The 14,187-nt window shown below is 37.7% G+C and overlaps 1 protein-coding gene across 2 annotated transcripts in view; it reads left to right on the top strand.

The window, feature by feature from the left end:
- Positions 1-5,429: 5,429 nt before the first annotated feature.
- The window catches only part of CCDC81 (coiled-coil domain containing 81), a 43,933-nt gene continuing 35,175 nt past the window's right edge, over positions 5,430-14,187 (top strand). The window contains exons 1-2 of one of the 2 annotated variants that reach the window (XM_069469098.1): positions 5,430-5,786; positions 13,164-13,225. In XM_069469098.1, coding sequence (XP_069325199.1) covers positions 5,708-5,786; positions 13,164-13,225 — 141 coding nt within the window. In that variant the 5' untranslated portion in view covers positions 5,430-5,707. The remainder of the gene's footprint in view (positions 5,787-13,163; positions 13,226-14,187) is intronic. The other variant, XM_069469099.1, reaches the window with a different exon arrangement.

The following is a 14,187-nucleotide window of genomic DNA, read 5'->3' as shown; positions in this document are numbered from 1 at the left end:
TCTAGAAATCCCTTCTTAGGAAGGCACCATGTTGGAGACCCATATATACCATCTCCCAGTTCATAGACCCAATGCAACCAGTCTTTCTCTTCAGCATTGGAACAGATTACTTTCTTCAGGTGAGATGTAATGAAGCAGTTGGCTAGTGTTTAGTAAAGCAGTCTTGTTTGAAAAATTCAACCACATAGTAGAATTGCACACAGTTCTATGTGATGCTTACACTGTGAGAAGCACTCATGAACTGAGACAGATTGAAAATATAGCAGATGTATATCTCCAATCTCTTGCTTACTACAGGACTTACGCAGAAGCAGACTTGTAGTGCCTTCATACTGTGTCAACTTATCTAAGATAGAACTACGTTTTCCAGAATTCCCTTCCCTATGTGATTCTAGGTAAGGGTTAGTCAAAAGAGAAATATCTGTGAGATTTGGAAGGCAGTAGTAAATCAGCACCCATTTTAATGAGGATCTGAAGCTCTGAAGATCATTGTAGGGTCAGGCACTTATCTGCTGGCTCACTGAATAGGCATGGGCCGGAATCCTGGCCTGCAACTCTGCAGCTCCCATCAGATCTCCTCATTCTGCATCTCTGAATCCTGGACCAGGTATACGTGCAGCAGTGTTGCCAAAGGCACCACCTTATCCTGCAGGTCACTCTTATCACTGAGATTTGATCCCAGGAGAGACAGAGGCAGGTTAAAATTTGTCCTCACAGGATCTAGTTTGTCCTTTTGGGTTCCAGATTGTTCGTATCAGTTCCAATCTTTCCTTACTCTCTCTCATTTCATGACCATCTTTTCTTCCAGACTGTTGGCCCTTACAACTCTTGCCCCAACACCAGACATAGATGACTTAACCATCTCACAACTATGTAAGGGCTAATACTGCCCATAATAAATTTCATATTTTCTATCACTCAGAGAGATTCTGTTTCTCTGACTGAACCCTAACTGACACAGAACTAGTGGTTAAAACTGAAGTATTTAAATTTAAATTATTCTCTTTCAGCTTTACTTAAACTTGAATCCATATAAATTAAATGCATGTGCACTGCAACTCTATTGTAAAGCTATGTTGCTTTAGTCTGTATTGTGTTGCTATAACCTGAGACTGGGTAATTTATAAAGAAAAGAGATTTACTTGGCTCACAGTTCTGGATGGCTGGAAGGTTCAAGATTGGCATCTGCATCTGGTGAGGGCCTCAGGCTGCTTCCATTCATGGTGAAAGGGGAAGGGGTGCCAGTGTGTGCAGAGATCACATGGTGAGGGAGGAAACAAAAGAGAGCGGGAAGAGGTGCCAGGCTCTTTGTAACAACTGGCTCTTAGGAGCTAATAGAGTAAGAACTCACCTTTGAGGGAAGGCATTAATCTATTCATGAGAGATCCACCCTCATGACCTAGATACCTTCCCATAAGTCCTACTTTCAACTTTAGGAATCAAATTTCAATATGAGGTTTGGAGGGATATCTAAACCATAGCATGTGTTAAGTGTCATCATGTTCTAGGTATAAAGACAGTGAAATGGAAGTCCAAGGGGAGGAAGATCACTTCTAACTGGAATGATTGGTCTGAATGCTAAACAAAGATTAGACTTTATTTGGAAGGTGTGGATAGTTCCTGAAGGCCTTTAATAAGAGGATGACCTAATCACCATTATATTTTTCAGTATTATATTAAAAAGAAGTTTGAATTTCACTACATGTTACAAATAATCCACATGTCAGATGGCAAGTAATCAGAGAAATTTCTAAGCGAGATGGGAGAAAGCTATCAAATAGCTAAAAGGATAAGTGCTGAACACTCTGATGGCTGGCCACAGAATGATTAATGTGGTTGAGTGACAGCTGTTTAGAAACTTTTGATGGATGAAACTGCAAAGATTTGGTTTTTTTCTTGCAACACAAATAAAAAAGGTAAATTAGCTAATGTGACAAATAAGATTATCTTGACACTAAGCTATGGAATGATCTCCCAAAGAAGAACTATAGGAAAACTCATAAGTCAAACTATTTAAAAATAGACCATTTCAAGTAAGAAGTAACACACTGTCACCATTCTGCCTGGACTCTCTGCAGGATAAAAGTCATGCAGTAGGACTTTTCCATGTTTAATAGATGTGGTCTCAATGAATAATAAATATGATAATGATACCCATGTATACAACATTATCTATTTATAAATAGAAGGGAAAGTTAATATTTAAGCTGTACTCATCTGACCTGCCCCTCTTACAAACATTTTGTATCTTTTTTCTATTTCACATAAGCTAAAGAAAGGAATCTGGCATTTAAAGATCTGAGTTCAAGCCTGGTATTAACATAAATAGGTTTGTATGACTGAACAAAATATTAATATTCCTGAGTCTTAATTTTTCATCAATAAAATGGGAATAATGATGCTAAATGCTAATAGAAGAAATTCTAGTATATTTTTAAAAATAATGGGAAAAGTAAAAATAAGAAAAAAGGCTCTTTGGCCTCCAGAAATTTTAAAATTGTAGTTACTTGTCCCATTTCACCATTAGATGAGGCTACTCTACATAGGCAAAACAAAATGTGCTTTCTATACACAAAGGACTACCTCGAATATTTTTTTGAATGGAGACTACTGATAAATAAACACATTCTGAAAAGAATTATAATTTAGGTAATTTCAGGCAATGTGTGATAACTTGGTCAGCCAACTCACTTCACACAATATACAAAAATTAACTTAAAATTGATCACAGACCTAAATCTAAATCTAAATTTAAAAGTAAAACCTATAAAATTTCTAGAATAAAACATGAGAAAAATCTTATGATATCAAGGTTAAGCAAATATTTGAGAAACAAAAAGCATGAATCATAAAAGTTTAAAAGTTTGATAAGTTAGACTTTATGAAAATTTAAAACTGTACTGCTCAGCTATAAAAAGGAATGAAATAATGTTTTTTTGCAGCAACTTGGGTGAAACTGGAGACCGTTATCCTAAGTGAAGTATCTCAGGAAGGGAAAATAAACGCTACATGTAGTCTCTGCTAACTGGGCGCTATTTCTAGAGATTAAAAATGTCATCATCATATTTAATTCAAAATCTAATCTATTGTAAGAAACTAATATGTTTTTATAATTTTATTATTAGGATAGAACAATAATGCTGTTATTGCCACTAAAAATTAGCTGGCTTAGCAATTGCTGTCAAGACAACAGTCAGGAAAGAGTTTGCCCAAACACACTCAGCCCCCTCACTGTGTGATGCCCTGTTCTACCTCAGGACCCTGCAGAATCCCCACCAGCAAGAAGACGCTCACCAGATGTGGGCCCCTTGACCTTGGACTTCTCAGCCTTCATAACTTCTGAACCTATTGCAGACAATGCCATGGAGACCTTGCTCTACTTTTGTATATATGTACAAGTATATCTAAAGGATAAAGTCTTAGCAAACACTGAGAAAAAGGAAACAAAAGAATTTTCCCACTGCTTGCTGTTGATCCATTCAGCAAAATTCTCTGCCTATTTCCCCAGCCTACTCTGCAAGTACAAGTGCTTCAAGACCAAACAACATCAACAGACTAGAGGACAAAAGTCAGGTGGTAAAAGGGAGAGTAGAAGGACATTATTTTCCTAAAAAACTAGTTTAAGAGAGGCTCAAAACTTAGTCCTAAGCTGCTTAGTAGCCAAGGTAGAGGGAAGGAAGCTGAATTATAGAGCTTGGCATTTTCCAGCACAGAGTTTCTCAGTCCTATTAGACCCAATGATTCTTTTTTATAAAAAATATTTTGTAATGCCTTATAATCTTGAAATGAGGTTTATGGACAATATAGTTCATCTACCTACACCATTTAAAAATGAAGGTAAAGTTATAACTCCAATACAATAGACATTAAAGGCAAATAATGTGTAGTAAAACACTATGTAATTTCACCATGTATGTGTCCAGGCATGACTATACAGAAAGGCATAAAGAAGTAACCACAAGCTTATACACGTAGGAAGAATCACTATGAATGCAACAGCTACAAATGCAACCTGGTTCAGATGTGTTGGCTACTTAACTACTGGCCTCATTTATGGTGATGATACAATTTTCCTAAATGGCAAAGAATTCTTAAATCCTGAAAAAAAAAAACCTTCCCCAATTTACTTGGATTTTGAATTCCTAAAAAATTAAGTGATACTGAAATTGAGTAAAAACCTGTACTTATATGTAAAGTTAATTTTTTTATAGGTTCTAAAGCAGATTTTTGTTGTTTTGCCTTACATAGAAGTCTAATGAGATATTCATAAGTGGTGAAAATGTGGAACAATCTTTATTGTGTAGGACTGTCTTGCACATTGCAGGTGGTCTATCCCTGGTTTTGGTGCACACCATGTACCAGCAGTTCCTCCCGCCCACCTCCATGGCAACAGCCACTTTGGAAATCTGCCTGGCAGATTGATCATATGCATTTCCCATGACCCCACCAATCTAATTCTAGTTATATATACATCAGAAATGAGTACATATATCCATCAAAAGTTTTCTATGAGAATGTTTTCAGTAAAATTATTCTAATAGACTCAAAGGAAACAATTCAAATGCCCTTCAACAATGGAATGGATAAGTAAATTGTGCCCCAGTCATACAAAGGAGTAATATGCAACTGTGAAAATGAAAAAGTTGCTACCACAGAGATCATGGATGAATCTCACAAATGCAATGTCAGAGACAGAGCCAGACACAAAAGAATACATGTTATTAATTTTTGATTCCAATAGTTCAAACACAGGCAAAAGTAATCTATTGTATTTGTTGAAATAATGAGGAAATGGAGAGCATTTCTGCGGTATTGACATCATTCTATTTCTTGACTTGGATGGGGTTACATAGGAGGGGAAAGTATGAACACAATTCTTCAGGATGAGAGTTGTGACGTGTACTGTATAGGGAAGGGGGAAAACGACCATAATTTTTGAAAAGTCAACCCTCCTCCTACCCAATTCTCCAGCCCCCCATTTCCTAGGAGGGGAGCTGAGGGAAAATCAAAACAAGAAACAAATTTCAGCTCAAACTCAAACCCTCAGGCAGATCCGGAGACTCAAATGTCCTTTACTCTGGGCAAAAAGCATTCCCAGATTTGTCCAAGGTGTTTACAAAAGCTACCACCCTAACCACCAAGTCTCTCTGATACTTGAGGTAAGAGGGAAAGAAAAAAAAAAAAACCCCAGTGTTTTTAAAAAAGTTACTTCCCAACCTTGCTGGCCCGGGAGCTCCCAAATCACCCGGGCAACCAGGGGCCACCCATCTTAAGGGGCGGGGCCGAATCCCCGTTTGACGCCTTAGCAACCAAGGGTGCCTTTGTGGCGTCCTAGCTACGCGCCGTGCTCTCCCCAGGCGGAGCCTACTCTTCGCCCACACCGCACTGGGTCTCTCACCGGTCCGGAGGGCGCGGATTTGCTCACTCTGACTCAGTGCCAAGACAGCTCTTGGGGTTCCCGCTGCGGGAGGGCCCGAGAGCCAGAGCAAGAGAGAGGGACGGCGAGAAAACATATTTAAATTTATTTAAGAAAGAAAAAAAAAAATAAAAAAACTCAAGATTTTTGTAATTTTTATTTTTAAGGCATATCCAAAGCTCTGGGGAGGAGCTGTAGGGTGGGAAAAATAATTTTTGTGCAAACTCCTTATAAGAAAAGAAGAAAAGAAACCCTTCGAGGACCTCGCACGGAGTTGACCGGGACCGGGAGATGCTGGACACTATAGTCCCTGCTCTGCAGGACCTGGACAGGCAGGTTCTGCCCACGCTGCCTTCGCTGAGCCAGGGAGGTAAGCGGCATGAGGTGGGGACCCTGGGGACGGAACTTTCACCTGCTTCCGGGGTGAGGCAGGAGACCTGGTTTCCCTATTGCCTGGCTCGGCCTGGCCTAGAGTGGCTAGGTTGTCTTGGCAACTAGCTGATAATCACATCAGGCCCATCCGGGATGCTAGAGACAATTTCTTTACCCGCTGCCTTAATGAGGGCAAGGGGCAACCTGAGGGTTTTGATTAAATGAGATAATGCATATAAAACTCAGCTCTGGGACTAGCACAAAGTAAGTGCTCAATAAATGCTGGTTAAAACTAAGCACTCCCTCCACCCGCACTGGGGCAGATATCAGCCTTTTTTGCCTCCCTAGAGAAAAGCTGTTGTAAATGGACCCTAAATGGCTTCTTTTCAGAGTTCATGCAAAGACACAGTTGCTTTTGTTGCCTTTGACATACTAGGGTTATATTAACAAAAGATGATCATAAAAAGGGTAAGCGTTTCGAAGGGGACCCTGCAACTTCTCAGAGAAAACTTATTAGGCTTGGTTAGTAGCAAGACACAATCTGTTTTTAGCATAGTTTCTTGGAAGAATCACCCCAAAGTGACATTGAGATCTGTTTGCAAGCCATAGGAGCCCTTTGGAAGAAAGATGCTACAGAAATGTAAACTATTATTATTATCAAGCCATTATAACTTAGAGATGTAGCCTAGGCCTTAACCAAATGATTTTTGGAGATCAAATAAATAGCAATGATGCTTTTTCTTTCTCTTCCCCTGCATCACTCCTATTTTTTCCTGTCAAAATAATTCTAAAAGAAGTATTAAAAAATGGTTTTATGGATTTAAAAATATTTGCCATATTTGTAAGTTTATACATATATCCATTCAAGTAATTTCAAAACCCTGCTAGGTGCCGAGCACTAGAGAACTGATGGTGAGCAAAAATCTTGAAATTTATAATCTAGTGGGGAGGATACACATTGATCAAATAATCACACAAATGTAAATTTACAATTGAGGTAAGTGCTACCAAGGAGGAGGTAAATGATACAATAAGAACTTTTTTAAAAAAACCTATTTTTTAGGAGCAGTTTTAGGTTCACAGCAAATTGAGAGGAAGGAACAGAGGATTTTCCACATACCCTCTACCCACATACATGCATAGCCTCTCCCATCATGAACATCCTACACCAGAGTGGTACATTTGCTACAACTGATGAACCTGCATTGACACATCATAATCACCCAAAGTCCATAGTTTACATTAGGGCTTTCTCTTGGTCTTGTACATTCTGTGGGTTTGGACAAATGTATAATGACGTATGTCCGTCATTATAGTGTCATATGGTATTTTCACTGCCCTCAAAATCCTCTGTGTTATGCCTATTCATCCCTGGCATCCCTTACCCCAACCCCTGGCAACCACTGATTTTTTTTACTATCTCCACAGTTTTGCCCTTTCCAGAATGTCACATAGTTGGAATTATACAGTATGTAGCCTTTTTGGATTGGCTTCTTTCACTTAGTAATAGGAATTTAAGTTTCCTTTATGTTTTTTCATTGCTTAATAGCTCATTTCTTTTTAGTGCTGAATAATATTATGACATTATCTAGATGTATCACAGTTTTTTTCATTCCATTCACCTATGGAAGGACATTTTGGTTTCTTCTAAGTTTTGTCAATTTTGAATAAAGCTGCTATAAACATCTGTGTGCAGGCTTTTTAAAAAATATTTTTGGATATAAGTTTTCAATTCATTTGGGTAAATACCAAGGAGCATGATTGCTAGATTATATGGTAAGAAGATACTTAGTTTTGAGAGAAACTGCCAGACTGTTTTCCAAAGGGGCTGTATCATGTTGCATTCCAAACAGCAATGAATGAGGGTTCTTGTTTCTTCACATCATCACCAGCATTTGGTGTTGTCAGTATTCTAGATTTTGGCCATTCCAATAGGCATGTGTATCAGTATCTCATTTTAATTTGCATTTTCCTGATAATATATGATGTGGAGTGCCTTTTCATATGCTTGTCGTCTGTATATCTTTTTTGATGAGGTGTCTGTTGAAGTCTTTGGCTCATTTTAAAATTAAGTTGTTTGTTTTCTTAGTGGTTAGTTTTAAAAGTCCTTTGTACATTTTTAATAGCAGTCCTTTATCAGTTAAGCATTTTGCAAATATTTTCTCTCAGTCTGGGGCTTGTCTTCTCATTCTCTTGACATCTTTTGCAGAGCAGAGTTTTAAATTTTAATGAATTTCAGCTTATCAATTATTTCTTTCATGGATCATGCTTTTGATATTGTATCTAAAAAGTCATTACCATACCCAAGGTCATCTAGGTTTTTTTTTCTCTCTCTTTTTTTTTTTTTTCCACCCCTTTCTTCTTGTCTCCTAGGTCATCTAGGTCTTATCCTATGTTATGTTCTAGGAGTTTTGTAGTTTTGTGTTTTATATTTAGGTCTATGATCCATTTTGAGTTAATTTTTGTGAAGCATGTAAAATCTGTGTCTAGATTCATGTTTTTGTATGTCGATGTTCAGTTGTTCTAGCAACATTTGTTTAAAAGACTATCTTTGTTCCATTGTATTGCCTTTGTTCCTCTGTCAAAGATCGGTTGACTATATTTATGTGGGTCTATTTCTGGGCTTTTTATTCTGTTCCACTGATTTATTTTTCTCTTCCTTTGCCTGTACCACACTGTCTTGATCACTGCGGCTTGATGGTAAGTCTTGAAGTTGGGTAGTGTCAGTCCCCTGACTTTGTTATTTTTCTCAATATTTTGTTGGCTGCTCTATATCTTCTGCCTCTCAATATAAACTTTGGGGTTAGTTTGTTGATATCCACAAAATAACTTACTGGGATTTTGATTGGAATTACATTGAATCTATAGATCGAGTTGGAAAGAACTGACATCTTGACAATGTTGAGTCTTCCTATTTATGAACATGCAACATCTATTTATTTAGCAGTTCTCTGATTTCTTTCATGAGAGTTTTGTAGTTTCCCTCATATAGATTTTGTACATATTTTGATCAACTCATAGCATAATATTTTACTTTTTGGGGTGCTAATATAAATGGCATTATGTTTTTGGTTTTGTTTTTGTTTAGAGATAGGATCATGCTCTGTCACCCAGGCTGGAGTGCAGTGGCGCAATCACAGCTCATTGCAGGCTTGAACTCCTGGGCTCAAGTGGTCCTCTTATCTCAGCCTCTTGAATAGCTGAGTCTACAGGACAGCCTAATATTTCTTATTTCTTGTATAGCTGCGGTCTCACTCTGTCGCCCAGGCTGGTCTCAAACTCCCGGCTTCAAGCAATCCTCCTGCCTCGGCCTTCTAAAGTGCTGATATTTATAGGGGTGAACTGCTGTGCCTGGCTGGTATTGTGTTTTTAATTTCAAATTCCACTTGTTCATTACCCGTATACAGGAAAGCAATGACTTTTGTATATTAACCTTGTATCCTGCAACTTTGCTATAATTGCTTATTAGTTCCAGGAGTTCTTTTTGGTCAGTTCTTTCAGATTTTCTTCATGGATGATGTTTCTTTATGTTCTTTGCAAAAAAAGAATTTTATTTCCTTTTTCCCAGTCTGTATACCTTTATTTCCTTTTTTTCCTCTCTTATTGCATGAGCTGGGACTTCCAGTATGATGGTGAAAAGGAGTGGTGAGAGGGACATCTTTGCCTTGTTCCTGATCTTAGTAGGAAAGCTTTAAGTTTCTTACAATTAAGTATGATGTTAGCTGTAGTTTTTTTTTTGTTGTTGTTGTTGAGACAGAGTCTCACTTTGTTGCCCAGGCTAGAGTGAGTGCCATGGCGTCAGCTTAGCTCACAGCAACCTCAGACTCCTCAGCTTAAGCGATCCTACTGCCTCAGCCTCCCGAGTAGCTGGGACTACAGGCATGCACCACTATGCCCAGCTAATTTTTTCTATATAGATTTTTAGTTGTCCATATAATGTCTTTCTATTTTTAGTAGAGACGGAGTCTCGCTCTTGCTCAGGCTGGTCTCGAACTCCTGACCTTGAGCGATCCACCCGCCTCGGCCTCCCAGAGTGCTAGGATTACAGGCGTGAGCCACCGCGCCTGGCCTAGCTGTAGTTTTTTGTATATTCTTTACCAAGTTGAGGAAGTTCTCCTCTATTTCTACTTTACTGAGAGTTTTTACATGAATGAGTGTTGGGTTTTGTCAAATGCTTTTTCTGCATCTATTGATGTGATCATGTGATTTTCTTTTTTATCCTTGTTGATGTGATGGATTACATTAATTGATTTTTGAATGCTGAACCAACCAACCTTGCATATCTGAAATAAATCCCACTTAGTCATGGTGTGTAATTCTTTTTATACATTGCTTGTTTTGATTTGCTAATATTTTGTTGAGGATTTTGCACCTATGTTCATGAGAGGTCTGTAGTTTTCTCATAATGTCTTTGTCTGGTTTTGTTACTAGGGTAATGTTGGCATCATAGCATGAGTTAGGAAGTATCTTCTCTGCTTCTATCCTCTGAAAGAGACGGTAGCAAATTGGTATAATTTCTTCCTTAAATGTTTGTTAGAATTCACCAGTGAACTCATTTTGGCTTGGTACTTTCTGTTTTGGAAGTATCAAGGCATTTAATTATTGATTCAATTTCTTTAATACATATAGGCCTTTTAAGATTGTCTATTCTTGTGTGAGTTTTGGCAAAATATGTCTTTCAAGGAATTGGTTCATTTCCTCTAGGTTATCAGATTTGTGGATTTCTGATATTAGTAATTTGTGTCTCTCTTTTTTCTTATTTAGTCTTATAAGAGGTTTATCAATTTCATCATCTTTTCAAAGTGCCTTCTTTTGTTTTTGTTGATCTTCTCTATTGATTTCCTGTTTTCATTGTCATTGATTTCTACTCTAATTCTTACTATTTCTGTTCTTCTACCTACATTGGATTTAATTTTCTTCTTTTTCTAGTTTCCTAAGTTGAAAACTTAGATTATTGATTTTAGATATTTTTTCTTTTCTAATATATGCATCCAATGCTATACATTTCCCTCTAAGAATTAATTGCTTTTGCTGCATTCCATAAGTTTTAGTAAGCTGTGTTTTCATTTTAATTTAGTTTAAAGCATTTTAAAATTTCTGTTGATATTGCTTCTTTGTCCCATTTGTTATTTAGAAACATATTGTTTAATCTTCATGTATTTTGGAATTTTCCACTTGTCTTTCTGTTATTCATTTCTAGTTTAATTCTGTTGTGATCTGACAGCAGGCACTGCATGATTTCTGTCCTTTCCTATTTGTTAAAATGTGTTTTATGGCCCTAAATGTGGTGTATCTTGGTGAATGTTACATGTGTATTCTGCTGTTGTTGGATGAAGTAGTCTGTAGATGTCAATTATATCCAGTTGATTGAGAGTGCTGTTGAGTTCAGCTATGTCTTTCCTGATTTTCTGTCTACTGGATCTGTTAATTTCTGGTAAGCAGTGGGGGTGGGTGGGTGGGGGAGTGGGGGGGCATGGGGGCTGTTGAAGCCTCCAAGTATAGTAATGGATTCATCTATCTCTCCTTGTTGTTCTATTAGTTTTTCCCTCCTCATGTCATTTGACATTCTGTTGTTAGGTACATATATACAAAGAATTGCTGTGTCTTCTTAGAGAATGGACCCTTTTATCATTATGTAGTGTCCTTCTTTATCCCTGGTAACTTTCCTTGATTAGAAATCTGCTCTGTCTAAAGTTAATATAACTACCCCTGCTTTCTTTTTTGATTTGTGTTAGCATGGTATATTTTCTCCATCCATTTACTTTTAATCTACATGTTTTTATATTTAAAGTGAGTTTCTTTCAGACAACATGTAGTTGAGGTTTTTTTCTTTTTGGTCCACTCTGACAATCTCCGTCTTTAATTGGTACATTTAGATGGTGTTCAAAGTGATTATTGATATAGGTGGATTAATGTCTGCCATATTTGTTACTTTTTAAAATATTTTATACTTTTTTTCTTTTTTTATCTTCCATTTTTTTTTTTGCCTTTTGTGATTTTAACTGAGAATTTTATGATTCTGTTTTCTCCTTTCTTAGCATATCAGTTATACTTCTTTCTTTTTTTTAAACTTTTTTAGCAGTTGCTTTAGACTTTGCAATATATATTTACAGCTAATCCAAGTCCACTTTCAAATAACATTATGCCACTTCTTGGGATTATCTTTTTTTTTTTTCTTTTTTTGAGACAGAGTCTCACTCTGTTGCCTGGGCTAGAGTGCCGTGGCATCAGCCTAGCTCACAGCAACCTCAAACCCCTCGGCTCAAGCAATCCTTCTGCCCCCGAGTAGCTGGGACTATAGGCATGTGCCACCATGCCCAGCTAATTTTTCTATATATATTGTTAGCTGTCCATATAATTTCTTTCTATTTTTAGTAGAGATAGGGTCTCACTCTTGCTCAGGCTGGTCTCGAATTCCTGAGCTCAAACAATCCTCCCACCTTGGCCTCCCAGAGTGCTAGGATTCCAGCCATGAGCCACCGCGCCCATCCTATATTTCTAAATATTAGTCATATCTAGAGCATCTGTTCTTATCGCACATTAGCACTTTAGTTATTGGCAGCTACCTATTTTACTACCACAGTTTTTTGGAACATAGTTCAGAACAAGCAAATAAACGTAGAAGGCTTCCCTTTAATTAGTCAAAGTTGAATAGTGCAAAGTTTAAGCATTAATTCAAAGTAAAGCTTCTTGGGCCCCTACTCCAAGGTATGTTTTTAAAAATTATTATTTTAGACATAATATTAGAATATTTATTATTTCCAGAATACAGCAGATAAGAAGCTGTGAATTAGGACTGGAGAGGGAGCCCACAGAGCACTAGCAGCAGAGAGAAGTAAAAACTAATAGCCTAACAGTGAAAAATTGAGAATAAAAAGTAGATTCAAGAATTTAGCAAAAATAGAAGTGTACAGACAGCGTACAGACATCAGCCTTTCATGCCCTTAGTGGTCCTTGGTCTTATGCCTGGGTTATAGAATGGAATAGAAATGAATGTTCACATTAATCAGATGGTACAGAGTAGACACTTGATAAATGGCTGTTGAATGGGTCATTAAGAAAAGGCGAGGTTATCCTTGGTTAACTCTATTTAGAGAACAGAGGGAAATGTGTGACAGAGTTCCCTTTATTGTAGAAAGGTTTTCTTCAAAAATTTGTTTTATTATTGTTTTGAAAAATCACCCATCTTTGAAACTTAAAGGGGTAACAGGAAAATTAACTTTTGAGAATGACCTTATTTTTTGTTAATTATAAATTAATTAGGAATTATTGTCATTTGATTCTCCATTTCATATTTACATTTTTATTTATTAGCACTAAGATACTATCACATGGGTGCTCACATAAATTATTTCTGGTTTCTTTTGAATTTCAGAAGTTGCTACTATCTGGGAGAACGTGTCAGAATTTGTGGAACGGCAGCTAACCCTGCACAAGGTAGGACTTATACTTTAATTTTAATGTACGAGTCCAAAGAGTCTTTCCTCCATGTCTGGTATAATTCTTCTGGAGGCAGAGCAGTAGACTTTAGAGCCACCCAGTTTAGCTTTCAGTCCTCTGATTTTACGATGCTCACACTTAGGACTTGTGGATAGCAGATTTAACAAATGTGGATTTTATTCTTAGGTGATGAAGTTGTAAGTTCTGCTGTTCAGTGATACAGAGCGTAGTGCTGATTGGCCTGAGTTAGTGTAAAGAAACTCAGTTAGTTCTGTCTGCCTGTGATCTGATAGTTCCTGGCATAGCTGTACAAGGATATCCTGCTGCTTGTCTTGCCTCCTTGCGGGGAATGGATGTTAACTGAAATTTACCAAGACAGGAACCAAACTCAACCTGCCAAAAATGAGAAACTTTGTCCAGCGCTGGAGTACTTTCTCCTGTCAAGTCTTAGGTTTAGACATCGTAGAACTGGATGGAGATTTTGGGAGGAGCTTTAGGGGAGCTGTGAGATTGTGAAACTTTTATGTCCTACTCAGCACTATGAGAACCCTTTGGTGGAATTCATTCTTCAAACTTATTTTGTTTGGCTTGGGAATTTGAATTAGTTATCATCACTTAAAATTTGGAGAGTTTATAGAAAGTTTTGGAATTTTTTTCCCTTCTCTTGAAAAGTCAGCAGATCTAATAATGCCAGTCTTCTACCCCTGCATGGTGACACTTGGCTGGAGCTCACAACGGGCCCTCCCCTGTAGATGGAGCATGCACTCTCCAGCCACTGCGCTCTCTGCTTGGCTACCTTCGTTTCCTTGCATTCTTTCTTGGCCCCTGTAGGCGTTTGAGTTTGTAACCCTTGATGTATGATATCTCCAGGGACACAGAACCCAATCTGAGAGCCAATGACATTGCTTCGGCCAACATCACTACATTGTAGCATATGCCTTGGATGCTAGGTTGTCTGA

Source organism: Eulemur rufifrons, chromosome 6, assembly GCF_041146395.1.
Source record: "Eulemur rufifrons isolate Redbay chromosome 6, OSU_ERuf_1, whole genome shotgun sequence".
Classification (NCBI taxonomy): domain Eukaryota; kingdom Metazoa; phylum Chordata; class Mammalia; order Primates; family Lemuridae; genus Eulemur; species Eulemur rufifrons.
Note: the sequence above shows the minus strand (reverse complement) of the source record. Positions and strands in the feature narration are given on the sequence as shown.